We start from the raw sequence: 27,292 nt of genomic DNA, 5'->3' as shown, positions 1-27,292 counted from the left end.
GGTGGGGGGGTGGTGGGGGGGCCAGAGCCACAGGATGGCTTCCCCTCTGAGGGACGAGGAGGAGGAGGAGGAGGAGATGGTGGTGTCGGAGGAGGAAGAAGAGGAGGAAGAAGAGGGCGACGAGGAGGAGGAGGAGGTGGAGGCGGCCGACGAGGACGATGAGGAGGACGATGACGAGGGAGTACTCGGGCGCGGGCCGGGCCACGACCGGGGCCGCGACCGCCACAGCCCCCCCGGCTGCCACCTCTTCCCGCCGCCGCCGCCGCCGCCGCCACCGCTGCCCCCGCCGCCGCCGCCGCCCCCGCCGCCAGGTAAGCGGCCGCCAGACTACCCCCCAAGCCCAAGTGGGAGCCGCGGGCGCGCGAAGCCGGGCGGGGGCGAGGCACCCACCGCGCGGCCGAACCGAGTCGAATCCGGGGCGGGAATCCGGGGCTCGGGCCCGTGGCCCTGCAGCGTCCGGGCGGTCGGTGGCGGCCGCGACCGCGGGGCCAGGCCTCCTCCCCTCCCCCGCTGCACCCCTCCCCCGCCGCCGCCACTGCCGCCGCCACCGCCGCCGCCGCCGCCGCCGCCACCCCGGCTGGAGAGCGCTGGGCGCGAGCTGCGCGCGCGGACCGGGCCACTCGGTCGCGGCTTTCGGGGGAGGAGGAGGAGGAGGGTTTTTTTTTTACCCTCGGCGGGGAGGGGGTAGGCAGGAAACGGCCGAGGCGAAGCCAGGGCCCCCTCCCTGGCCGAGCGAGGGACCGCGGAGACCCTGGCGGCCGGACGGCGGCGTGGGGGAGGGGCGCGTGGGGGAGGGGCGGCCGCGCGAGCGCCCCTCGGGCTCGGGCCCCGGTGGGGTTGGACCGAGGGAGAGCGGGGTTTCCCCGCACGGAGCAGCCGGCGGGCCTGCCCCCTCCGCTCAGGACTTGGGCAGGCAGAGAGGGAACGGTGTCCATCGGACCCCCCCTCCACCCGTGGGGACTTAGGTGCCCGCCAACTGAGGGGCGTTAGGTGCCACTAGAGGGAGGGGTCGTGTGAATGTTTGTGGGCTGCTGATAAGTAGGGGCAGGTGGTGGCCACAGTCCACGCAGACCACTTCCTGGAATAAGACTGGAGCTCGTCCCCTCGCTCCCCCAGCCTGTGCAGGGGACAGCAGTCCCTTAGGATTGGGGAGCGGAGAGGAGAGTGTCTGGGGAACCAGATGCCCCCAGCTCCACCCCCTTCATCTCTCCGGGGCTCTGGGCTCTTTTGTGTCAAGTGCGGTGGGGGGTACCCCTCCTGACCCCGTCAGTCTGGGGTGGCCAAGCTGCCCAGCTGTGACTCTCGCGCGGCTGCCATTCACTGTCACTCTCTCTCGCTGAAACCACCCACTCCCTGAGCACGTTGGGGGGCGTGAACTGCCCACCCAGCTGTTCTGCAGCTTGACCATCACTCAGCACCCGTCCCCCGGGGTGACAAGTCACCCGGCGGAATTCTCTGGGCGGCGCTCTCCAGACCGTTGCGCCGCGTCAGGCGCCCAGCGGTGTCCCCCTGAGACCACCCTCCTAGTGGAGTGATTTCTGGTCTTCTTTGGGATAGGTGAGCATCGGGGTGTCCACACCCCCTGCTTGGGGAACAGCAGGGGACGTCCGCACCCCCAGGCCTCTGGCTGCCATGCGGCACAAATGCAGCAAACTTCAAAACGGCCAACATCGGGCTCTTTGTAAAACTGTCATATTGATCCGTGTGGCTTCTGTGGCAAACGTTCCCATCTAGCTGAGACGACCTTTGGGGGAGCGGGGTGTGCTTTCTTGTGGGTCGGGGAGGGATGTGTCTCCTGGAAACAGGATAAAGTCTCCCCGCCCCGCAAGCTTGTCTGAAAAAGAGAAAAGTTTTGAAAAAGTTCTCCCCGAGAGCCCCCCGCCTTGGCAGGAGGGGAAGGAAAGGGGAGTTGTGGGGAGAGGGTGCCTTTGGGGTTGCCTCCGGCAGAGGCGCTGAAAAGAGGGAAAGAAAGGCCGCCAGGTCCTGCCAGGGGCTTGGCAGCGCTCACCTATTTGTATTGGGACTCGGAATCTGGGGTGGGGTGGGGTAGGTCCCGGATCTGGGTACGTCGGGGGAGAGAAGCGTGAAAGGATCGGAGGTTGAGATGGGTCTTTGTGTCAACCGGGCCTCCCCTTTCCCCCTTGGCTTTCTGAATAGACCAGAAGAAACGTCAAAGGCTGCTTACATTTTACATCAGAAATGAAAACCCACCTCCCCTTTCCCCCTGGGCAATTTTTATCTCCCTTTCAGCCCTCCAAGTCAAATGAGTGACCCAGATTCACCCCCTCAGATGACTTTCGGAGGTAAAACTTCGGGAAAATATTTTTAGCCCACTCATTATTTCTGTCTGCCTAAGTGTGGGGAAAATAACCCTCCTCTAAGGAAATTTGTTCAGGCTGCCCTCGCTCTTGTCTAGAATATGCATTTGTGCACAGGAGAGGTTTCCATTGTTTTCCATTCCGACTGCTTTGATTCTCACCATTTTGTTTTACATTCTTACCCAGACCAATTTTATCCCTTCCCCCTCTCTTCAGTCTCCTTACATTGTTAAGCGTTTAAAATAATAGCACTCATGTTGGTGGGGGAAGGGAGCAGGAAGCCAAAAACTCATTTCTTCTCCCTCCCCCTTCTGGCAAGTCGAGAGAAATAATATAACATAATATATAGATGTGATTCCTTGGGGGTGGGGGTGGGGAATGATTGTGGGTGGTGCGGAAAATTCTGGTAGTTTCTTTGCAAAAGCTCTGAAAATACAAACCCACCCCCTGCCTGCAGTACGCATGTGCAGCAGACCTATTATGGTGGTTCGTTGTGGGGGAGGGAGGGGAATTTGAGAAAAAATAAATATATGTGTGAGAGATTGATGGTGAGATTAGAAGAAGAGAGGGGCGGGCGGGAGGCGAGGCTTCGGCCGAGACTCCTCCCGCTTTCTCGGGCGGCCAGGCTCCGCCCTGAGCCCTCCGGCCCTCCCCCCGCCCCTTCGAGATCCGAGCCGGGGATGTGGGAGAGCCTGGGCTCCAGGCCAGCATTGAGTGCCTGTTGAGACCGAGGTTGGGACTTAGATTTGCTTTATTACCCTCCCTTGCCTTTCCTCGCCATTCTCGCTTTGCCTCTCCCGCCATCGACGGCTGCCCAAGTTCGGGAACCTCCTGCTGGGGTGGGGAGTACAGTGAACCGGCTTGTGCACCAACCTTGGCTGGTGGTGGCGGAGGCCCGGTCCCTGATTCTTAGCCAATTGGCCTGCCCTTGCCACTGCCCCGGCAGCCTCCGTTTCCATGTTCAAGTCAACCGAAGTCCCAGGGGTCAAGGGAAGCCGGCTGCTGGGGCATGGCGCCTTCCTTACTGACTTCCTATTACAGTCCCCATTCTGTTTCACACCCGGGCTCTCGGCAGCCACCCTCCCTGCACACATGCACGCAGTCCTAGAGTGTCTTCCTGCACAAGGGGACACAGGATGCTGGAGTTAGCAGGAAAGGTAGCACTGAAGGAAGGAGAGACTGCGACTCAGCCACTGGAAACCGAGGCCTCTGGTGTTAATTGTGGCTAATTTTCCGTTGGCTGTTGAGGGAGGGAGAAAGGATTGTGTGTCCTAGAGCTAGGGGCTGGGCCAAGCCCAGGCTTTCCCGTCCTGCAGCGGCTGCCTCTGCCTGTGTAGACAGGTCTGGCTGGTTAGTCTAGTGCTTGGTAGAGGAGGGAGGTGAACCAGAGCCCCAGGGCCTCAAGTCTGTGGGGCATCCTGTCTTCCTCCATGTGGAGTAACGCTCCGTTCCCCAAGCCTTCACAGAGTGACACCTTCACAGATAATGGGGTGGGGGGATATCAGGGAAGAGCCTGCCTGGGGCCCTCTGACAGAGACATCTGGGGAGAAAGCCAGGGACCTAGCCCTGCTGAAGCAGGTACAGGCCATCCTCTGGATCTGTGGGCCAGAGAGAGAGAGAGAGAGAAGAGAGAGAGAGAGAAAGAGAGTGCGCGCGCGCTTTTGAGAAGGCATATGCTGGGTGTGTCTGTCTGTGCCTATATCTTTGTTTGGGTCTCCGATACTGCATATAGATGAGTGGGTCAGGATATCTGAAACAAAATATTGAGGTGAAGGGTGAGATCGGGAAACAAAGGGTATAGCCCCCAAGTTCTCAAAGGGAGCAGGGAGATGGGAATAGAATTGAAGGTAGATTTCAGGCTACTTGGGAGAAGGAATGTTTAGGTAATTGTGGAGACCTTCTCCTGCCAAATTAGGGTGTGATGATGGAGGCAGACACTGTGATCCTGTGGGCAAGAAGTAAAAATTACCAGCTGAGGGTTTCTTTTCCTCCAGGACTGTGTAGGGGTGACAGGATGCCTGGTCATTATCCAAGGAAATGTAAATAGAGGCCTCCCTCTTGGCAAAAGATGTCAGGGCCCCAGGGTGTTAGTGTGAGAACCCAGGTGTCCACCTTTGGCTCTCCCTCCCTAGCATCTGGCTTAGGGAGCTGCCAGCTTGTGTCTCCCCACTCCAAGTGCTGGGGTCAGGCCAGGCCAGCAGCTGGGCATGGCTTCCCCAGTTCCTGGGCAGGATGCCAGCTGGCGAAGTGAGGGGGAAGGCAGGAGGAGCCCTGGCGGTGACTGAAAGGACCTGCCACAGTCACAGCCCATGGCCTGGAGCCTGGTCCCTTGTTAGTAGGAGGGGAGGGAGGGGAGTGGTTTGGCTGCTCTTCTCTTCTGAACCCTGACCTCCCATTCAGAACCAGAGCATCCCAGAGTACTCGAAACACTTTCTGTTTGCATCCAGTGAAGGGAGGCAGGGCTTGGAGGAGTTAATGCTGAGTTCTTAGAGAGTGGGAACTGCAGAGATGGGGAAGGGGCAAGCAGAGGGGCCTCAGAGACTGGAAACCTAGAGGCTTAGGTTTTCTGGTGCTTTTTGCTTCAAAGATAAAGATGACATTCGGCTGCTGCCTTCAGCATTGGGTGTGAAGAAGAGAAAACGAGGACCCAAGAAGCAGAAGGAGAATAAGCCAGGAAAACCCCGCAAACGCAAGAAGCGTGTAAGTGTCAAGAATTCCTAACTCTGTGGCAAGGCTCAAGAGGCCCATTCTCATCTGGGCGCCGTGGCTCACGCCTGTAATCCCAGCACTTTCGGAAGCCAAGGAGGGGGTGGATCACCTGAGGTCAGGAGTTCAAGACCAGCCTGGTCAACATAGTGAAACCCTGTCTTTACTAAGAATAGAAAATTAGCCAGGTGTGGTGGCACGCACCTGTAGTCCCAGATACTTGGGAGGCTGAGGCAGGAGAATTGCTTCAACCTGGGAAGCAGAGGTTGCAGTGAGCCAAAATCATGCCACTGTAGTCCAGCCTGGGTGACAGAGTGAGACTGTCTCAAAAAAAAAAAAAAAGACCCATTCTTCTCAGAGACCTACATGTTCTCTGGTCCTGATTACTGGTGTTGTGGTGGGGTCCTAACGCCAAGGAGGCTTGGCCCCCCCATCCCAATTCCCCACCACTGTTGGCCTGTATCTCAGGGATCTGGGACCCTAACTTCATTCGCCGAGACTTAGTGAAGAGCCCTGTTGTCAATTTAACTTGCCTCAGCAGCAAAGAGAAGCAGTTGAAAGCACAAACTCCAGAAGACTGTATGAATTCAAGAGCCCAGCATTCCTCTGTCTAGGATGCCAGTCCATTGATTTGGCTCTCTGTGCCTCAGTTTCCTCATCTGTAAAAAGTAGATACAAATTGCTGCCATATAGGATTGTTGTGAAGATTAAAAGAGATAAGATATAATATGTGCTGAGAACAGTTTCTGGCACATGGTAGGAATGAATAAATGTTATTTTTATTTCTTTTTCTTAGGACAGTGAGGAGGAATTTGGTTCTGAGCGAGATGAGTACCGGGAGAAGTCAGAGAGTGGGGGCAGTGAATATGGAACCGGACCGGGTCGGAAACGAAGAAGGAAGCACCGAGAAAAAAAGGAGAAGAAGACAAAGCGGCGGAAAAAGGGGGAGGGAGATGGGGGGCAAAAGGTGAGTAGAATTAGGGAATGAGAGTGAGAAATCCGCACTGAAGATGTGCATGAAGTGGGGAGGAATGGAGACTGGACTGGAAAATGGAGCAAGAAGCCAGAAAGCCCAGGGAAGCTGGTGGGTAGGTAGACAGGCGTGTGTGTGGCCCAAAATAGGGGCTGGAGGAGCACCTACTTCACCAAAACTCTTTTCCCGCAGCAGGTGGAACAGAAGTCGTCAGCAACTCTGCTTCTGACCTGGGGCCTGGAGGACGTGGAACATGTGTTCTCTGAGGAGGATTACCACACACTCACCAACTACAAAGCCTTTAGCCAGTTCATGAGGTGCGGTAAGACTGGAGAATCCTTAAGCATAGACACTTTTCATTTGAGGGAGGCCCTGGACCCCTTGGAATCTGATGAAAGCTATGAAACTGCTCTCCAGAGAATTCACAGCACGAACACACCAAATTCCACACGTAATTTCAGGGAATTCCTGGACTCCTAAGGATCCAAGAACCCCAGTTAAGAACTCTTCACTGAGTGGCAAGGGGTGGAGAGGTGATCATGATTCCAGTGTGGGGTTAGAGAACTCTTTAGCAACAGAATAAAGTGAGGACAGAATAGAGTGAGCCCTCCCCTGCCCCAACAGTTCCATCTTCTGCTCTGTGACTTGTCTCTAGACTGGACCTGAGAGATACATCAGTTTTCCTGAACTTCCTTTGCTCACTTAGCAAGCCTTGTGCCCCTTCCTTAAGCCCTGGTAATAATGCAGGGTGCATTGCTGGCAGTGGGACCTGAGCTTCAGTGACTCCTCAAGGACGGTAGAGAATAGTAGAATAGAAAATAGCTGAGATGGGCCAGGCGCGGTGGCTCACACCTGCAATCCCAGTACTTTGGGAGGCCAAAGTGGGTGGATTACCTGAGGTTAGGAGTTCAAGACCAGCCCGGCCAACATGGTGAAACCCAGTCTCTACTACATAAAAAAAATTAGCCAGGCATGGTGGTGCATGCCTCTAATCCCAGCTACTCAGGAGGCTGAGGCAGGAGAATTGCTTGCACCCAGGAGGCGGAGGTTGTAGTGAGCCGAGATGGCGCCACTGCACTGTAGCCTGGGCAACAAGAGTGAAACTCTGTCTTAAAAAAAAAAAAAAAGTGGAGATGTATTTTGGGAAGGAGGCACTTTAACATATCAGTTCAGTGTCCTGGAGACAGCTGCTTAGGTTCAGATCCTGGTTACATTTTGGGCAAGTAACTTCTTTAATCCTCGATTTCCTCTTCTACAAATTGAGAATAGCCAGGCGCTATGGCTCATGCCTATAATCGCAGCACTTTGGGAGGTTGAGGTGGGCGGATTACCTCATGGTGAAATCCCAACTCTACTAAAAAAAAAAATACCAAAATTAGGTGGGCATGGTGGCATACGCCTGTAGTCCCAGCTATTTGGGAGGGTGAGACAAGAGAATCGCTTGAACCTGGAAGGCGAAGGTTGCAGTGAACTGAGATCACGCCACTGCACTCCACCCTGGCACAGATTGAGGCTCTGTCTCAAATAAATAAATAAATAATTGATAAACTGGGAATAATAATAATAATATACACCTCATAGGAGTCTGTGTGGGTTTGGTGGGATAATGAATGGAAAGCACAGTGCAATCAGTGCCTGGCCCCTAGGGAGCATTCAGTAACTGGTGACTATCGTTAGTAATGTTGTCTCACCTGCCTCACTGCTGAACGTGATGCTTTTCTCAGCACTGTGGATCACCCATGTCCACACAAGAGCTTAGCATCCCACCCCCAAACAGAACCAGCATGGTCTGTCTCTTTCACACTCCGTCCTACAGAAGGCCATCTTCAGGGCCTGTGGAACTTACTAGTAAAATGCAGAGAATCATAGTAACTCAAGAGTATTATTGTGAGCATGAGATAAGGTATAATATATGTGAAAGTGTTTTATGAACTGTAAAGTAGCATACAAAAGTAAAGCATTTTTGTCAGTATTATTTTTTAACCTTATCTGCTTTTAAGTTTTATTTTGCTGTTTTTTATTTCCCTTTTTTTTTAAAGACAGGGTCTCATTCTGTCACCCAGGCTTCAGTGCAGTGGTGTGATCATAGCTCACTGTATCCTCTAGCTCCTGGGCTCAAACCATCCTCCCGCCTCAGCCGCTCAAGTAGCTGGAACTATAGGCGCTACCACCCCCAGTTAATTACTATTTTTTTATTTTAATTTTTTGTAGAGATAGGATCTTGCTTTGTTGCCCAGGCTCATCCCGAACTCCAGAGCTCAGGCAATCCTCCTGCTTTGGCCTGGCATTACAGGCGCAAGCCATGGTGCCTGGCCTGTATTTCTTTTTTAATGCTTTTTTAAACCTGTTCTTTCCCCTTTTTTTAAACTTCTTTTTATTTGTTTATTTTTTTAAATGGCTGTTTCTCCTAATAGGACATATTCTCACCACCCAGGAATCCTAGCATGTACATAGATTTAATTGATGAGGGGAGATGGCAGTGTTCCCAGACCATCTGTGAAGGGTCCGAGTTTTCTCCTTTTATATTTACAGGCCCCTAATTGCTAAGAAGAATCCTAAGATCCCAATGTCTAAGATGATGACCATCCTTGGGGCCAAATGGAGAGAATTCAGTGCCAACAACCCCTTCAAAGGGTCAGCAGCTGCTGTGGCGGCAGCAGCAGCAGCAGCAGCAGCAGCTGTAGCTGAGCAGGTGTCAGCTGCTGTCTCATCGGCCACCTCCATAGCACCCTCCGGACCCCCCGCCCTTCCACCACCCCCTGCTGCTGATATCCAGCCCCCACCCATCCGAAGAGCCAAAACCAAAGAGGGCAAAGGTAGGGAACTCTCTTCCAACAACTGTCATCTCACCTTCCAAACCGCATGTCTTTGCATTATATTCTGGAACTCTTGCCTTCCCAGCCCTGATTGCTGGAGGAGAAATGCTTTCCAGGAAGTGGGGCTTAGTGAAACCGTAGCCTACAGAGGAGTCCAGAGGCCTCTGTGACCTCAGTTATTCTAGGATGTGTCATGACCTCCACTTTTTCCTCTTCTCACCCCTACTCCTCATTCAGGTCCAGGCCATAAGAGGCGGAGTAAGAGCCCCCGAGTGCCTGATGGACGCAAGAAGCTTCGGGGAAAGAAGATGGCACCACTCAAAATAAAACTAGGGCTGCTGGGTGGCAAGAGGAAGAAGGGAGGCTCGGTGAGTGACCTGTCCCTGTCTACTAAACACCTGCGGGCCAAGGATCCAGAGGTAGGGATCTGTGAGGGAAGCCAGAGCAGAGAGCCAAAGGCCTGGGGAGGGTGTGGAATCAAATCTGCCTCACTGACGGCCACGGGGCTACGGGCAGTATGTTTTTCAGAGTGATGAAGGTCCTGAACCAGAAGCTGAGGAGTCAGACCTGGACAGTGGCAGTGTCCACAGTGCCTCTGGCCGGCCTGATGGCCCTGTCCGTACCAAGAAACTAAAGAGAGGCCGGCCAGGAAGGAAGAAGAAGAAGGGTAAGGAGTGCTGGTTGCATGTGATCCTGTCAGTGAGCCGTTCTCTCAATCCTTTGTTGTCTTTCTTATTTTCAATTTTGACTTCTCTCTTCAATCCTTCTCCCTCTCTCTCCATCTCCCCCTGCCCCACTTCCTTATCCCCCCACCGGGGTATATGACAGTCCTGGGCTGTCCTGCAGTGGCCGGGGAGGAGGAGGTTGATGGCTACGAGACGGATCACCAGGATTACTGTGAGGTGTGCCAGCAGGGTGGGGAAATTATTCTGTGTGACACCTGCCCTCGTGCCTACCACCTCGTCTGCCTTGATCCTGAGCTTGACCGGGCTCCTGAGGGCAAATGGAGCTGCCCTCACTGTGTAAGTACCTAATGCCAGTATCTGATGGCCCTGAGGGACCCACCCATCTCTTCACCTACCCTCTTCCTATCCCAGATGGCTGGACTTCTTAGTAACAGATGTCCAAGCGTCCAGGATCCTAGTGTATTCCTTTCTCCCACACCTTTGCTCCCAGAATCAACATTTTTGAAACTAGAGTATCCTTTTCCTTAGTTCCTGCCAGCTTCTCTGCATTTCTAGAATTCAGGTGTCCTGTCTTTGCCTGTATCTTCCAGTTTCACTCCTTAACTTCTTCCATCTGTCTGTGTGTCTGTCCTTGACCCCCTAGGAGAAGGAGGGGGTCCAGTGGGAGGCCAAGGAGGAAGAGGAAGAATACGAAGAGGAGGGAGAGGAAGAAGGGGAGAAGGAGGAGGAGGATGATCACATGGAGTACTGTCGTGTGTGCAAGGATGGCGGGGAGCTCCTGTGCTGTGACGCGTGCATCTCCTCCTACCACATTCATTGTCTAAATCCTCCCCTGCCTGACATTCCCAATGGGGAATGGCTGTGTCCCCGATGCACAGTGAGTGGAACCGTCTCCTCTCTGTATTTACTGTCAGGCCTGACCCTTTCCCCCATCACTGGGGCCCTCCTGTCCAGCTTTTCCTTTCTCTACACTCCCGAACCCTTGTGGGACCCCTGTCCTCTCATCTAACAGTGGGTTCTTTCGGCCTCTTTCCTCCTTCTTGTACGTGTCCATCCTAAAGTGCCCCGTGCTGAAGGGTCGAGTGCAGAAGATCCTGCATTGGCGGTGGGGGGAGCCACCTGTAGCAGTGCCAGCCCCTCAACAGGCAGATGGAAATCCAGATGTCCCACCACCCCGTCCTCTTCAAGGCAGATCGGAGCGAGAGTTCTTTGTCAAGTGGGTAGGACTATCCTACTGGCACTGCTCCTGGGCCAAGGAGCTTCAGGTACTAGGACCTTTTCTGTCCCTCTCCCCCATGACCTCATTTCCTGCCATTCTCTCCCTCTCTTATCCCTCTATTTGCTGGGCTTCTGTACCCTTTGTTTTTAGTTTCCGTATGTGATTCTTTTGGTCTACAGTCCTCTTGTTCCCAATCTCCATTAGCTTTCTTCCCTTAAATATAGCATAGCCTTTCTTAACTTTATGTCCTTCCTTATCTTTGTCCATGTTTTATACTCTTTTTGGCTGGGCATGGTGGCTGACACCTATAATCCTAGGACTTTGGGAGACCAAGGCAGGAGGGTTGCTTGAGACCAGCCTGGGCATCATAGTGAAACCCCATCTCTATTTATTTAAAAATTCTCAATTTTTATAACCCCATTCCCTATCTCCTTTTGCTCGTAACAGCCCCACCCAGGCCTTATCTTCTGAAACTGTTGCGTCTCTTTCAATTTATTTATTTTCTTGTTTTGGCATTTGTCTCTAACCTATCCTTTTTCTTTTTTGTGATGGAGTTTTGCTCTTGTCGCCCAGGCTGGAGTGCAATGGCATGATCTTGGCTCACCTCAACCTCCACCTCCTGGGTCCAAGCAATTCTCCTGCCTCAGCCTCCCAAGTGGCTGGGATTACAGGCATGTGCCACCATGCCTGGCTGATTTTGTATTTTTAGTAGAGACGGGGTTTCTCCATGTTGGTCAGGCTGGTCTCAAACTCCCTACCTCACCAACCTCAGGGGATCCACCGCCTTGGTCTCCCAAAGTACTGGGATTAGAGGCATTAGCCACTGCACTCAGCCTTTTTTTTTAGACAGAATCTTACTCTATTGCCCAGGCTGGAGTGCAGTGGTGCAATCTCAGCTCACTGCAACCTCTGCCTTCTGGGTTCAAGCGATTGTCCTGCCTCAGCCTCTGAGTAGCTGGGATTACAGGTGTGTACCACCACACCTGTCTAATTTTTGTATTTTTAGTAGAGACGGGGTTTCACCATGTTGGCCAGACTGGTCTTGAATTCCTGACCTCATGTGATCCACCTACCTCAGCCTCCCAAAGTGCTGGGATTACAGGCGTCAGCCACCGCACCCAGCCAATCCATCCTTTTTCATAGTTCCCTTTTCCCATGCCATCCCTCCTGCTGACCTCTTCCCCATTCTCTGTTGTCCTCTGTGGATGTTGAGACAATCTCTTCCCCTTTCTTCCGTGCCCTGTCAGCTGGAAATCTTCCATTTGGTAATGTACCGAAACTACCAGCGGAAGAATGACATGGATGAGCCTCCACCCCTGGACTATGGCTCTGGTGAGGATGATGGGAAGAGTGACAAGCGGAAAGTGAAAGATCCACACTATGCTGAGATGGAGGAGAAGTACTATCGTTTTGGCATCAAGCCAGAGTGGATGACTGTTCACCGTATCATCAACCACAGGTGAATCTTTGGTCCGGGGGAGGTCAGACTGGTATGTGACACTATTCTTACCATGGTGATGGCCCCATGTTAGTATTTGCTGATTAACCAAATAATGGATCTAACCTTGATAACCTCTGCTGTTGCTCCAGCCTTTCTGGCCTTGTTTTCTCCAGGTGAATGGGAGAAAATAGGAGATAAGTCCGGCCAGGCAGTGCCCCTTTTGTCCTTTGCCTCCTGTCATCTCCAGTGGCATAAGACATGGCACATGAGTCTGGGGATAAGGGCATGAAAGCAAAACATGCGAAACATGATTCATCCAGACCAGTGTTTTGAATATTTCTTTTTCATAGAACTTACTACTGCCTAAAGTTACGATATTTATTTAGTTATTTCAGTGCTGCCTTCCCCACAAGACTCTGAGCTCCATAAGGGAAATACTTAGTGATGAGGTCAACAAATGATGTAAGGAGGGATCTCCAGGAACATTTTGTGACAGTTGATTTTTAGGATACCATCCTGAAAAGGTTAGGCTGCCACTTCAGCTATTCTAAACTCCCTTCCAGCAGCCCACTGTTGAAGGCTGGGTGACAGATTCTGCATGTTTGCTGATAATTGCATATCTGAGGCCTTATTTCTGTTTGTGATCCGTGTTTGTTTTTCCTCCTGCTCCTCCTCATGGCCTCCTGCCCCACAGTGTGGATAAAAAGGGGAATTACCACTATCTAGTGAAATGGAGGGACTTGCCATATGACCAGTCTACGTGGGAGGAAGATGAAATGAATATCCCTGAATATGAAGAACATAAGCAAAGCTACTGGAGACACCGGTGAGGGAAAGAGCTTGTGGATTAGAGGGAGTCTGAGGATGAGGGCATGAAAGCTAAAGCTCCAGCATAAAATGAGGCTACAGTAGGGACTGATTCAACCTGGAGTTTAGGGCGGTGGCCACCTGGGCTGGGTTGTTTGAGATGGGCTTGGTAAAGAGGTCATGTAAGGAACAGAAACAAGTTCTGGCTGAGTGATGAAGAAGAGGATGCTCAAGAGTAGGAGGGTTGGTTCTTGAGGTGAAATCCAAAGGGCGAGAGTAAAGAGCCTGGGAAAAGGAAATATGGGAAAATCTAGGTCATGGACAGTGGGAAGTAGGTCTGGAATGGGTTCAGAAAAGAAAGTGTAGGGGTCCCAAGGACCAGGCCTCACTCAGACTCACTCTTTTTCCAGAGAACTAATTATGGGGGAAGACCCTGCCCAGCCCCGCAAGTATAAGAAGAAGAAGAAGGAGCTACAGGGTGATGGGCCTCCCAGTTCTCCCACTAATGATGTGAGTCCTCTCAGTTGGCATTTCTTGTTTCTGGAGCCATGGTGATTGAAGATTTTCCAAGAGCTACTGATGGAACTTCCCAGAGATTCAGTAACCTCTGTGAAAAGTAGCTCTTCCTTCAGCATCCAGTGTTGCTTCAAGAGTTGCTAAGAATTTGGCCTAAAAGGGCAGGAACCACTAGAGATAGCTCACTGGGGGCTTTTTCACCAGCTGGCCCCTCCCTATGGTGCTGCTGGATATTGTCTTAAGGAATGAGGGAGGGGGCTGAAGACTAGATGTGAGAACTTTCATAAACTCAGACCATAGTAGAGGGAATTGTAATCCAACTTCGTATCAGTGCCAGGGAGGAGGAGACTAAGACTGGAGGAGCCGCTGACTGTTTCCTTGAGCTTTCTGACTTTTTGTCTCTATAGCCTACCGTGAAATATGAGACTCAGCCACGGTTTATCACAGCCACTGGAGGCACCCTGCACATGTATCAGCTAGAAGGGCTGAACTGGCTACGCTTCTCATGGGCCCAAGGCACCGACACTATTCTGGCTGATGAGATGGGTCTGGGCAAGACCATACAAACCATCGTCTTCCTCTACTCACTCTATAAGGAGGTGCTGGCTTCTAGGCCCTTGAGGGGGACAGCCTGGACTGGGGAAGTGGGGAGTGGGGAAAATGGAGGAGTGTAGCAGGCAGAGGACTGGCATATACAGCCTCTAGTCTAGACTTATGGCACCCCCATTCTTGACTCACAGGGCCACACGAAAGGTCCCTTCCTGGTGAGTGCCCCACTCTCTACCATCATTAACTGGGAGCGGGAGTTCCAGATGTGGGCACCCAAATTCTATGTGGTAACATACACGGGTGACAAGGACAGCCGGGCCATCATTCGTGAGAATGAATTCTCCTTTGAGGACAATGCCATCAAAGGGGGCAAGAAAGCTTTTAAGATGAAGGTAAGCCCTTCTACCTTATATCCCCTAAGACCTCAAATCTGTCACTTCCTTTTCTCAGCCAGTTCGGTTTCTCTATTCCCCTTTCTCTTCACCTTTCTCTTTCTGTTCCTCCACCCGTCCTTATATCTCTGCACTACTATCCGAGAGATGTGGCAGGTATTCCCAGGGGCATACATGGATCTGTCAGTACTGGAATTATGGGCAGAAGTTTGGGGACCATGGTCTGTAATCCCTGCTTAGAGGACAGCGTAATGGCTCCTGTTGGGAGCCACAGTCAGGACAAGGTGTGGTTCCGGAGATGTAGGTGCGTGGTTGTCAGGTGGCAGCTGAATAGGCAATATTTATGTTGGCAGAGGGAGGCACAGGTGAAGTTCCATGTTCTCCTGACATCGTATGAGCTGATCACCATTGATCAGGCAGCACTTGGTTCCATCCGCTGGGCCTGTCTTGTGGTGGATGAGGCCCATCGACTCAAGAACAACCAGTCCAAGGTGAGTGACTAAGAAACTTGAAGTTGTGGACTCCCACTTGCCCTGGTCCTAAAAAACAAAAAAAGTTTCAGACTGCTTTCTGTAGTCTAGAAGGACGTCCAGTTGGAAGAGGGAAGGGACCAGAGATTTGGGGCCTCTGATTCTGAGGGAAACGGGAGCTGGGGCAGGGAAAGGCCAATGCTGTGGGTTGGTTACTTGCCACTAATAAGCCCATTCTCCTGCCTTGCTTTGCCCCATCTTTTAGTTTTTCAGGGTTCTTAATGGTTACAAGATAGATCATAAGTTGCTGCTGACAGGAACCCCATTGCAGAATAATCTGGAGGAGCTCTTTCATCTCTTGAACTTCCTCACTCCAGAGAGATTTAAGTAAGTGATTCCCTAAGGGTAGTTGGTAGAGGTAAGAGGTGGAGCAGATAAAGTGAACTGATAGAGGATTAATCTGAGGTGGATTGAGCCTGAGATCAGGGCAAAGAACTTGCCAACCTGTTAATTTTCTTGTCTTTTGTCTCTTGTCTCTTAGCAACTTGGAGGGCTTCCTGGAGGAGTTTGCTGACATATCCAAAGAGGACCAGATCAAGAAACTGCACGATTTGCTGGGGCCACACATGCTACGGAGGCTCAAGGCAGATGTCTTTAAGAACATGCCAGCCAAGACAGAGCTCATCGTTCGGGTGGAGCTAAGCCCCATGCAGAAGTAAGATGCAAGTCGAGCTGCCTGGAGTAGGGGTTGGGGATTGATGGCAGCTTTCCAAGTGCAATATCGTAATTGCTTCCTTTATTATGTTTCTTTTACACCCCTTTCCTGGCCTTTAGGAAATACTACAAATACATCCTGACTCGAAATTTTGAGGCCTTGAATTCACGAGGTGGTGGGAACCAGGTGTCGCTGCTTAACATCATGATGGATCTTAAGAAGTGCTGCAACCATCCATACCTTTTTCCCGTGGCTGCTATGGTAGATACACAGAGCAGGGAGCTGATGGACACCTGCTCTCTGGAAACATGGGTGGGGACTAGTTGGGAGGTGGGTATTGAGCCACAAGGGTGGAGCTAGACTGGAAGGCCAGGGACTGGGTCTCTGAGTGAAGTAGGAAAGTGTGGAAGTTGGATTCGGGCATCTGGCTTTCTAGGCATGTTAAGAATATGTGGGCATGTTTCCCAACTGACCTTCTCCTCCTCCTTTTTCCTCCCTTTTCAGGAGTCCCCAAAACTCCCCAGTGGGGCTTATGAGGGTGGGGCACTTATTAAGTCGTCTGGGAAGCTCATGCTGCTACAGAAGATGCTTCGAAAGTTGAAGGAGCAAGGACACAGAGTGCTCATCTTCTCGCAGGTGACCTGTGCCCTTAGCTCTCTTTATATCTGCTTTCTCTTCCCTCTTCTCATCCTCCAGACTTTAATTTCTTACCCTTTTCCTGTGGCTGCTCTGGTATGACATGAGGAGATTCTTCCTGTAAGAGTTTCTTGTATAGTAAGTTTATTCTTGGCCTCTGATGCCTGTTCTTAAGGTTGTTGGAAGTTGAAGTCCGGCTCTAGTTCCTTTTCAGCTGCATGGGGGAAGGGTGAGGGTGAGCCATCTGCCTCCTTAGGGACCAGAATCATTTTTTCATCTTATTGGCAGGTGAGGGTGAAGGGCCACTCTGTACATACAATGACACAATTGTGAACAGATTTTCAGGGGGGTTTCTAGATTTCCCTGAAACCTTTTCATGGGTCTCAGAGAAGCTGTGCCTTAGGAGAACAATCTTAAATCAAGAGATTGTGATAAGAGGGCCAGACCTGGTGGCCACGCCTATAATCCCAGCACTTTGGGAGGCTGAGGCAGGAGGATCACTTGAGGTCAGGAGTTCAAAACTAGCCTGGCCAACATGATGAAATCCCATCTCTACTAACAATACTAAAATTAGCCAGGCATGGTGGTGTGCACCTGTAGTCTCAGCTACTAGGGAGGCTGAGGTGGGAGGATCACTTGAACCTGGGAGTGGACGTTTCAGTGAACCGAGGTCACGCCACTGTACTCCAGCCTGGGAGACAGAGTAAGACTCCATCTCAAAAAAAAAAAAAAAAAAAAAAAAAAAAATATATATATATATATATATATATACAAGAGAATGTGACAAGAAATGTGGAGTAATGAGGCTTAAGCCCCCCTATTAAGCAGGGCTTCAGGTGTAAGGAATGGGGTTGAGTTTGTCTAAAGGAGAAGTTAGAACAAACAAGCCATCCCACCACCTTATTATTCCAGACTCCATCCTTTTCTCTTGCTCTAGATGACCAAAATGTTAGACTTGCTTGAGGACTTCTTAGACTATGAAGGCTATAAGTATGAGCGCATCGATGGTGGCATCACTGGTGCCCTGAGGCAGGAGGCCATCGATCGGTTTAATGGTGAGGGAGATACACTGGTCCCTGGTGGGTGTGGGAGGCCTGAGAAACCTGTGCTAGGTCCGCGGGATGGGAGGGGGACTGGCTTGGGGGACATTGGAAACTTGAGTTGGGGGCATGGTGGTTTGTCATCAGAGAACATCTAGGAGCAGGTGGACAGAACTACTGGGTACGAGAAAAACCTGAGCCAACTCTCACCTCCTAGCTCCTGGGGCCCAACAATTCTGCTTCCTCCTGTCCACCCGTGCTGGGGGCCTGGGCATCAATCTGGCCACGGCTGACACTGTCATCATCTTTGATTCTGACTGGAACCCCCATAATGACATCCAGGTGGGGAATGGCATCCTGGAGCCCCTGCACCATTTAGCAATGAGATGTGGGTTCATGGAGAGGGGTGGCATGCTCTGGGGTCAGAAATGAACTTCTTCTGGGAGGGGAGAAGACCCTTCTTCACCAGCTTTCTTTCCTGAGCATGCGGGCATCTTCTCCCCAGCCACTCTGCTTATCCACCCGCCAGTTTCTCTTGCCCCTGCAGGCCTTTAGCCGGGCTCATCGGATTGGCCAGGCCAACAAAGTGATGATTTACCGGTTTGTGACTCGCGCGTCAGTGGAAGAGCGGATCACACAAGTGGCCAAGAGAAAGATGATGCTGACACACCTGGTGGTACGGCCTGGGCTGGGCTCCAAGGCAGGCTCCATGTCCAAGCAGGAGCTAGACGACATTCTCAAATTTGGCACCGAAGAGCTATTCAAGGATGAAAACGAGGGTGAGAACATTTTCTGCAGCTCCCTTAAAGCAGGCCCCTGCTCTCTCAGGAGCACTTCTGAGCCCCCCTGGGGAGAGAAAAACAACTCTTCTCTGCAGCCTTTGAAGGAAGGAGAGCCTTCTTTTAGTAGCCCTTGGAGGAAGTTTGGCCTCTTTCTTTGCCTGTAGGGTTAGAACAAACAAAACCAAAACCTTTCAACGCTGGCTCCCAGGGAAAGAGCCTTCTCCAAGGGCTCCTGTGACAAGGATGCAGAGTAGGAGCTTTCCCATCAGCCTTAACTTTGGAACCCAAAGTTCCCTTTGTTTTCCCTCTCACCAGGAGAGAACAAGGAGGAGGACAGCAGCGTGATTCATTATGACAATGAGGCCATCGCTCGGCTGTTGGACCGGAACCAGGATGCAACTGAGGACACTGATGTGCAGAACATGAATGAGTATCTCAGCTCCTTCAAGGTGGCACAGTACGTCGTGCGGGAAGAAGACAAGGTGAGAGGCTCTGGGGGCCAGACACAATCTATCCCAGGCCATCTCCAAAAGGCAGTATCCTTTACTTGGCTTTGAAGTAAGAGTGTCTCCCTGAGAGCAGTAGTGGTCCTGAAACAACAACTTCGTCTAATAAGAGACTGGACTTCAGAGAGGAACCTAGGCACAGACACTACTGGTAAACACAGAAGGGTACCTTCTGAGATGGTACAGGAGAAACACGGTCAGAAGGGATTAGAGGAGAGATTGAGAAAACATGAGGAGAGGACATGGCAGGTAGGAGATGGCATGGAACATGTGCAATGTCTAGAAAAAGTATGCAGAGTTAAGAAACTCCAGGAGTGGTGAGACCGGATTGGGCTGACGCAGCCGAAGAGGGATTTTGTTGCAGCAGAAGGATTAGCAAAGGAGACCCCCAGTGTACATTCATTCTGCTGCCCTTCAGATTGAGGAAATCGAGCGAGAAATCATCAAGCAGGAGGAGAATGTGGACCCTGACTACTGGGAGAAGCTGCTGAGGCATCACTATGAGCAACAGCAGGAAGACCTGGCTCGGAATCTAGGCAAGGGCAAGCGGGTTCGCAAGCAAGTTAACTACAATGATGCTGCTCAGGAAGACCAAGGTGAGGACTGCCCCAGATGCAGGCAGTGAACAGGGAGGAAGTGATGATGAGTAGGGGCTTGAAGGCTGGGGCTCTTTAGAGGGCAAGAGAGAAGCCTAGAAGTTAAAGCCTTCCACTGCTAAAAGGGAAAGACATAAAGTAGAGTCATTAGGAACTACCCAGAGGCCAGAGGGGTTTGCAGGTGATTGAAACTGTCTGGTGGTTGCACCACCAGGCATCCTGTGGACACCCAGGGCCATTGCTTAGAGTAGGTTTGGCAGGAGAACCAGAGGTGCCCAGAGACTGAAGGTGGGCAATGAATGGAGAAGGTTTAGGATATGTGGCTCCCAAGTCAGACTTTGGGCAGTGTCTGGCATTCCCAGAAGAGTCAAGGCCAGAATAAATGTAGACAAGTCTCTGCAGGGAGGAATCCAGCCACAAAGGGCCCCAGCATGGGCATATCCCGAGAACCTTCACTGACCACTGGGCCCTTTCCACCCTGACAGACAACCAGTCAGAATACTCGGTGGGATCAGAGGAGGAGGATGAAGACTTCGATGAACGTCCCGAAGGTGGCATCTGTTTTCCTGACTCTACCTCACCTCTTCCCATTTTATTTTCCAGTTTGCTTTAAGTCCACTGTTTATATACAAGTAAAAAAATGTTTTTGTGTGTGGAAGAACTCAAGATTGCAGATAAGCAGAAAGGAAGAAATGTTCATAGTCTCTCCGCTAGTAAACTTCAGCATGTGTATCCACATAGGCTAGATCAAGAAAGGTTGTTTGATTTTCCATTCCCACTGATAATCTGGCCTGTGTCAGGTATCAGCTATTAATTTTAAAATATGACTGGTCCTTTTAGACTCACTGGGTTAGTAGTTCTGAAGTGCTTGGGAGAGAATTGGGAGCACCTCAAACATGACAGGAATGTTCCTGTGTTCTGTGTCTTGTGGAAATGGGGTGCTAAGGAGGACAGGCTTAGAGGAAGTGGTGGATCTTCTAACTGATGTCATCCCCACCCTCAGGGCGTCGACAGTCAAAGAGGCAGCTCCGGAATGAGAAAGATAAGCCACTGCCTCCACTGCTGGCCCGAGTCGGGGGCAACATTGAGGTGAGAGCTGGGCCCAGAGTTCGTGAGTTCTCCAAGAAGGGCACGAGGGCCAGGGGGCTGGAAACTGGAGCCTGAGTCACTGAGGGTAGAAAGGACAAGACCTAAGAACGCTGGACATCCGTCACCACTGCCCCCTTCCCCCTACCCTCAGGTGCTGGGCTTCAACACCCGTCAGCGGAAGGCTTTCCTCAATGCTGTGATGCGCTGGGGGATGCCACCACAGGATGCCTTCACCACGCAGTGGCTGGTGCGGGACCTGAGGGGCAAGACTGAGAAGGAGTTTAAGTGAGTGTGGGTGATACAGGGCTGAGTTGGACGCAAGGGTAAGAGCTTTGGGTATTACTTTCTTCCTCGTGGCCGCCACATGATGTGACCTTACTCAACTGATAATCACCCTCCCTGCCATACAACACTTCCTGGCTCGATTTCCTGGGGGGTGGTCTCAGCCTACTCCACCTCCCCTCAGCCGAGCCTAGAGTAGAGGGGCCAGGCATCCTCCCCAGGGGAGAGACGTTTGAGCAAGGAGCCTCTCCACGGCTGTCCCAGCCTCACATTTACTTGGCCACAATAACCTGGCAGGAGGAGCTGGTGGAAAGGATGAAGAGCTGACTGATGGGGCCCAGGAATGAAGTACTAAGGCCAAGGGGAAAGACCAGGGGTGGGGCATGGGAGGACAGTTAGGATTTGAAGGGCTGGTAATGGTGAGAGTGAGAAGCCCAGGGGAGGAGCCCTGGAGCACCTGGAGATTTGGGGGTTTGAGGGTTCTCAGTCATCCTTGTGCCTCCCTCACTGCCCTATACCTTTTCTATGGCTCCCCTAACCCTTCTCCCACCCCCATGCTCCTTAGGGCCTATGTGTCTTTGTTCATGCGCCATCTATGTGAGCCTGGGGCAGATGGCTCTGAAACCTTTGCCGATGGGGTCCCTCGGGAGGGGCTGAGTCGCCAGCAGGTGTTGACCCGCATTGGAGTCATGTCTCTCGTCAAGAAGAAGGTAGCAGTCTTCCTCTCCCCCAAAGAATCAAGCTGACTGCTTAGTCTCTGTCCTTCCTCTGCCTCTGTCCCTGAGTTTTAAGCTTGCACTGGTGTGAGATGGAGGAGACTGGAGCTTCCTGTGTGTAAGTGCCTGGAGCTGACACACCTGTCCCTCCCACCCTCCCACCCCAGGTGCAGGAGTTTGAGCACATCAATGGGCGTTGGTCAATGCCGGAACTGATGCCCGATCCCAGTGCTGACTCTAAGCGCTCCTCCAGAGCCTCCTCTCCTACCAAAACGTCTCCCACCACTCCTGAGGCTTCTGCTACCAACAGTCCCTGCACCTCTAAACCTGGTAATCAGGAGTCAGGATGGTGGGAGAGACAGAAAGGGAGTCAGGAGTCAGGGCGGGAGAACCTCTGCCCTTATCACTGTTCTTTCCCTGCAGCTACTCCAGCTCCAAGTGAGAAAGGAGAAGGCATAAGGATACCTCTTGAGAAGGAAGAAGCTGAAAGCCAAGAGGAAAAGCCAGAGAAGAACAGCAAAATTGGGGAGAAGATAGAGACAGAGGTGTGTGGCTCCCTGGTTTCCCCTGCAGAGCAGGAGGGGAGGGGGCTTGGAGGCCAGGTGCCTAGGAGCCCTCTGGCTCATCCTGACCCCATTGTCCTCTTCCAGGCTGATGCCCCCAGCCCAGCCCCATCACTCGGGGAGCGGCTGGAGCCAAGGAAGATTCCTCTAGAGGATGAGGTGCCAGGGGTACCTGGAGAGATGGAGCCTGAACCTGGGTACCGTGGGGACAGAGAGAAGTCAGGTGGGTGCATGGCCTTAGGAGTGATGGGGGATTAGAATTTGGGATTTATTTCCCTCTTCTGGGGTCAGGGGATGAGGGTAACATCGTCCCTTCCTATCCCCTACCCCCTCCCACAGCCACAGAGTCGACGCCAGGAGAAAGGGGGGAGGAGAAGCCGTTGGATGGACAGGAACACAGGGAGAGGCCGGAGGGGGAAACAGGGGATTTGGGCAAGAGAGGTAATGGGTGGAAGGACCAAACACCTGGGTCCCTGAGGGCATCAGGGGAGGTGGAGTCTGGGGAACCGAATGCTTGGGTCCTGGGCGGGTAGCTGTTCAAAAGGCCAGTAGAGTACAGTACAGAACAGATAGTAGTCTTGGGACCTGGGAGGAGGCTGTCCTGAGCTGTGAGCTTTGCCCTGTCTGTCCTAGCAGAAGATGTAAAAGGTGACCGGGAGCTTCGACCAGGGCCTCGAGATGAGCCACGGTCCAATGGACGACGAGAGGAAAAGACAGAGAAGCCCCGGTTCATGTTCAATATCGCAGATGGTGGCTTCACAGGTTGGGGAGACTCTCGCTGCTTTCTGCTCCTCACGGGGATCTGCTCATCCTCATGGGGTTTCTCGTTTTGCCTGAGGCTTCCTGCTACCTTTAATTCCAAGTAAATTCCAATGAAGTATGTTGCATGCTGACTCCAATCCTTGCTCTAAATCTCTCTTAAGTATCCCTCCTAACTCCAAAGCTGGCTCTAATCCCACCTTTATTCTTATTTCTAACTTGAACCTGGTTAGTAACTGATTTTGTTCCTAATTCCTAAACTAACCTTTACCCGTTCCTCTTCAGGAGCCCTTAGTTCTCTTCTATTATTCAGTTTCCCCATGTCTACCTGTCTGTTGGACTGAGTGCAGTCTACAAACCCCTGTTTCCTCTTCTGTCTGCTGCCTTCTTTTCAGAACTTCACACACTGTGGCAGAATGAGGAACGGGCAGCTATTTCCTCGGGGAAACTCAATGAGATCTGGCACAGAAGACATGACTATTGGCTTCTGGCTGGGATTGTCCTGTATCCTTTGATATACATGCAAGAAGAAAAAGGTTCTCTCAAGCTGGAAAAAAAAAGGAGGGTGATGATGTCACACTCAGGGACACGGGCTGGTGCCACACTTTGGGGAGTCAGGTGGAAGGAATAAGTGTTCAAAGCTAAACCCATTTCTGTTAAATTCCTTGATGGTTCCCTTTCCTTCCTTGGTAGCCATGGCTACGCACGGTGGCAGGACATCCAGAATGATGCTCAATTTGCCATTATCAATGAGCCATTTAAAACTGAAGCCAATAAGGGGAACTTTCTGGAGATGAAAAATAAGTTCCTGGCCCGGAGGTTCAAGGTGGGAATGAGGGAGGAAAGGAACGGGTTATAGAGGGGATTGGGTCAGAAGTGAAATCAGATCTAGCTGGAACCTAGGGAAGGTTAACACCTTCAGGGCTGAGGTGAAGCTTGGGGCCAAGACCAAAGTGTAACTTTGTGCTTGGGAGTGTGGTCTGGATCAGGGTTGATGCTAGGTTTGCAGCTGGGAATGCTCTGGGCCAGCAGTGAGGGCCAGGTGGGTCTTCTGCTGTGTCCAGTCCCCCCATCCCCCACTCACCCACTACTGGCAGAGCCCTGGCGTCACCTCCCAACCCTGTGCTCTCAGCTCCTGGAGCAGGCGCTGGTGATTGAGGAGCAGCTGCGGCGGGCGGCCTACCTGAACCTGTCGCAGGAGCCGGCGCACCCCGCCATGGCCCTCCACGCCCGCTTCGCCGAGGCCGAGTGCCTGGCCGAGAGCCACCAGCACCTCTCCAAGGAGTCGCTGGCGGGGAACAAGCCAGCCAACGCCGTCCTGCACAAGGGTAAGGGCCGCGGCGGCCCCGCGCGGGGGAGGGCCCACAACGCTGCGTAAGTCTTCACCCCGCACCCCTCAAAATCTTCCCAACCCTCTGACCCCTCTACCCTCTGAACCACCCCCCTCTGACCTCTAACCCCACCCCTGCCCACCTGGCACCAACTTAGATTTTAGCCTTTAGGACTTGTGCAAGCCAGCCCACATCCATGCCTGATAGCATTCACATCTGTGCCCCATAGAGGGACCTGCCCCAAACTCCATGTCCCCTCCACACAATGGGGCCTCTTCATTGGCGGTGGAACCGCATGCCTGCCATACTGCTATCATCATCCAGTTAGGGTCCTTGGCCTGTATATGCACCATACAAATCCTTGGTTCTGATCAAACAAATCACATTCCCTCACATCTCTTTCACCCCATGTGGCAGACACTACCACCCATCTGACCCTATCCCATGAAGCTTCCCTTTGACCTTCGACTTTCGACCTTTCCTCCTACCCACTCTTACCCTGCCAATGACAGAGATTATGTCCCAAAGCCCTCTAACCATCTAATCCTGTGTGATGTAGTGACTGACTCCTGGCCCCTTTGATCCCTGTTCTAATTCCTCGAATCTATAATACTGACCTTCTAACCTCCCTCTCCCCTTACATATGAAAACCTTGATTCCTTAAAGCTTTGACACCACTCACCACCTCCCATGCCTCCTATTTCCTCCCCATCATCCCCAACCCCAAACCTTGCTCTTCCAGTATGAGATGTTCTGACAACTCCCCGCCCCCATGTCTTCCAATGTCCCCCCATCCTCCTTTTCTCCATACTCCCTTTTTCTTTCTTCTTTCCATTTGTCTTCTGTGGTCATCTGTTCTCTCTCTCTTCCTGATGCTTTTTCTTCTTCCCTGAGTTGCTTCCATTTTATGTCTACTTGTTTTACTACCTTGATTTCTGGTTCTTTGACATCCGTATCCTCCTCTCTTGCTCTTTTTCTGCCTGTATCTGTCCATCTGTTGCTTCTTTTCCTGGCTCCATCTCTCTATTTCCCTGTCTTTCTCTTCCCCTTCTTTCTCTGTGGCCCGGGCCCCAGTTCTGAACCAGCTGGAGGAGTTGCTGAGCGACATGAAGGCGGACGTGACCCGCCTGCCAGCCACGCTGTCGCGAATACCCCCCATCGCAGCCCGCCTTCAGATGTCCGAACGCAGCATCCTCAGCCGGCTGGCCAGCAAGGGCACGGAGCCTCACCCCACACCGGTAACCCTCTTTTTCCGCTAACTCCAGTTTTCCCTGTTTGTGTTCCTCCTGCACACATACAAACACTTCCATCAGAATCCTATACAATATGGAGAAACAACTTGGTAGAACACAGTCGTCACCCTTGAGTGAGTCTCCCTGTCTGTGTGTCCTACCCTCAGTAGTTGTAGAGTGTGCTTGATAATGTCTCTCCTGCAGTTTCTTTCCTCTCACAAACTATGAACTAACTCCAACTTCTGCTTACTCTGTTCCAGGCCTTCCCCCCGGGTCCCTACGCTACACCTCCGGGGTACGGGGCGGCCTTCAGCGCCGCACCCGTAGGGGCCTTGGCCGCCGCAGGCGCCAATTACAGCCAGATGCCAGCAGGGTCCTTCATCACAGGTCAGCTGGTGTTTTCCTACTTCCTGCTACTCACACTCCTCCTTTGCCACATTTTATCTCTGCTCAGCTGCCCTTTAACTGCTCTAGTCCGTCTCATTTCCTTAGTGGCGTCTGGTGTCTTATGGGATAGAGTTGTTCTAGGCTGTCCCTCCCATCCCTTTCTTAACCCCTCTTCTATCCCCTTTATCAAAAACCAGAGTTGTAGTAGTTCTGTGGCTTGGTGTCTTCTACCCAAGCCACCGCTTTCCAGGTTCCTTCAAGGGAAAGTGAGTATGAAACCCGAGGGGGTATAGTGAGAGTGGGAACACGTGTTCAATCATGTGGCACAGAGTGGAATCTCAGGGAAAGGGGTTTGCGCTCGTCTTCCCACCTTTACTTGGGGCAACTGGAAGTGGCAGGAAGTGACCTAGAAGTGAGAAAATACCCTTGTCATGAAGTGACGTTTGGGAGCGATGTGGGGATTGAACTTTCCTTACCCCCTTCCCAAACAGCCGCCACCAACGGCCCTCCAGTGCTGGTGAAGAAGGAGAAGGAAATGGTGGGGGCATTGGTGTCAGACGGGCTGGATCGGAAGGAGCCCCGAGCCGGGGAGGTGATCTGTATAGACGACTGACTGGATCCCAGGCCTGCCCTTCACCCAGGCCCCGTCCCCGAGGCCGACCCCCAGCTCAAGCACTGGGGCCTGCTGCCAACCCTCCGCCTTCCCCACCCCTTGGGCCATCACTGGGCTAGGAACCCGTTTGCCCTTCTCTGCAGCTCCTCTCTTCAAGAAGGGCCCTTTGTCTTTCTCCACTCCCATGCACCTTTCCCACCAAGCCTTGAAGACTGTGCTGGTGAGAAGGTCTGGGTGGGAGATGGTTCGCAGGGTCTTCCAAGTACCTTCATCCCCCACTGCCAAGTATACACAACTTCCCAGTAAATGGTTGTGGGGAGGAAAGAGGTGGAGCCTCCCCAGTCGTTTCCCTGCAGTATCAGCTCCATCTCTTGCAGAAGTGGAGGATTAGCCTTGCCTGGCCTTTAGGAACTTTTGTGGGGAAGACAGCTTTGAAGAGAGGAAGGGGACTTTTAGAGAGGGATGAAAATGAGCCCTGGGAGGGAGGAAGGGAAGAGGAGGGGTGGCTGCATGTTACCTTCCCTACCTCTCCCCACATGGAGGGTGGAGCAGTTATGAGGGAGGAAGTCAATTGCTGTTCAGCCTCAGAATAAAGGCGCCGTTCACTGACTCAGTTACCTCCTGTGTACCGGCATCTTGTGTTGGGAATGTTCCCCCCTCTCTAGGGACCAAGGACCACCCCTACAAAAAGAGTAATGGTTGGGTGATACTCCCTCAAGCCAAAGAGGAGCTCCCCAACCTGTTCTAGGGACCCAGGTAACCTAGAAGGGTGGGAGAGAATACAGTGGGCCAGACATGGGGGAAGCCGCCAGCTCTGGGGCTCAGGTTCCTGGAAGACTTTATTACCCTCCCTCCTTAAGGCCTAGATACAGACTACATTTGCTAAGTCAGGCAGGGGACCTAGTCAGGGTCTTGGGACCTACCTTGTCGTTGGGACCAGAGCAAAATAGTGGAGGGCAGGCTAGGGAAATGTGGGCACATCCCCCCTCCCAGGAGGGGCTGGGGAGAGTGGCAATTTGCATGGCGAACCCCCCACTTCATCTTCTTGCCACCCCTTTCCCAGTATCTCTTCACACCCACTCCTGGTCTGTCCTGATCCCCTCTTCTGTTATCAGGTTTATTGGTTGTACATATAAATTATACTTTCCTTTC

General features: G+C 52.3%; 1 protein-coding gene and 1 non-coding gene across 9 annotated transcripts; both read left to right on the top strand.

Annotated features, from left to right (window-relative positions):
• Position 1: 1 nt before the first annotated feature.
• On the top strand, positions 2 to 27,292 carry CHD3 (chromodomain helicase DNA binding protein 3). Of its 8 annotated transcripts, none has more exons than XM_064378344.1 (40): positions 2 to 311; positions 4,906 to 5,018; positions 5,821 to 5,991; positions 6,190 to 6,314; positions 8,530 to 8,813; positions 9,051 to 9,181; positions 9,330 to 9,480; positions 9,642 to 9,835; positions 10,143 to 10,376; positions 10,561 to 10,764; positions 11,966 to 12,177; positions 12,854 to 12,985; positions 13,377 to 13,476; positions 13,890 to 14,081; positions 14,223 to 14,423; positions 14,777 to 14,914; positions 15,159 to 15,280; positions 15,435 to 15,608; positions 15,728 to 15,869; positions 16,113 to 16,244; positions 17,182 to 17,299; positions 17,502 to 17,626; positions 17,832 to 18,063; positions 18,382 to 18,548; positions 18,991 to 19,168; positions 19,654 to 19,719; positions 20,172 to 20,257; positions 20,409 to 20,542; positions 21,105 to 21,249; positions 21,423 to 21,585; positions 21,679 to 21,800; positions 21,906 to 22,041; positions 22,158 to 22,259; positions 22,455 to 22,580; positions 22,973 to 23,081; positions 23,271 to 23,403; positions 23,710 to 23,905; positions 24,983 to 25,146; positions 25,401 to 25,527; positions 26,019 to 27,292. In XM_064378344.1, the coding sequence occupies exons 1-40, from the start codon at positions 35 to 37 to the stop codon at positions 26,138 to 26,140; spliced, it is 6,180 nt and encodes a 2,059-aa protein (XP_064234414.1). In that variant the 5' UTR covers positions 2 to 34; the 3' UTR covers positions 26,141 to 27,292. The 8 variants fall into 8 exon arrangements, with proteins under 8 accessions (XP_064234414.1, XP_064234419.1, XP_021530384.2 ...); XM_064378349.1 differs by lacking the exon at positions 2 to 311 and adding an exon at positions 3,986 to 4,339; XM_021674709.2 differs by lacking the exons at positions 2 to 311; positions 22,158 to 22,259 and adding an exon at positions 3,986 to 4,339.
• LOC135275787 (small Cajal body-specific RNA 21) lies at positions 20,675 to 20,813 on the top strand. Its single transcript, XR_010343370.1, has one exon. It is a non-coding gene; the product is annotated as a small Cajal body-specific RNA 21 (non-coding RNA).

Source organism: Aotus nancymaae, unplaced genomic scaffold, assembly GCF_030222135.1.
Source record: "Aotus nancymaae isolate 86718 unplaced genomic scaffold, 86718_ANA_hifiasm-v0.15.2.pri h1tg000018l, whole genome shotgun sequence".
NCBI lineage: Eukaryota > Metazoa > Chordata > Mammalia > Primates > Aotidae > Aotus > Aotus nancymaae.
Note: the sequence above shows the minus strand (reverse complement) of the source record. Positions and strands in the feature narration are given on the sequence as shown.

Excerpts from the sequence above, each read along its gene's own strand:
- CHD3 (XM_064378344.1), top strand. The coding sequence starts at position 35 with ATGGCTTCCCCTCTGAGGGACGAGGAGGAGGAGGAGGAGGAGATGGTG. Across the intron at positions 10,765-11,965 it reads CCTGGGCCAAGGAGCTTCAG|CTGGAAATCTTCCATTTGGT; the intron begins GTACTAGGACCT and ends GTGCCCTGTCAG. Across the intron at positions 21,250-21,422 it reads TGTCTCTCGTCAAGAAGAAG|GTGCAGGAGTTTGAGCACAT; the intron begins GTAGCAGTCTTC and ends CTCCCACCCCAG.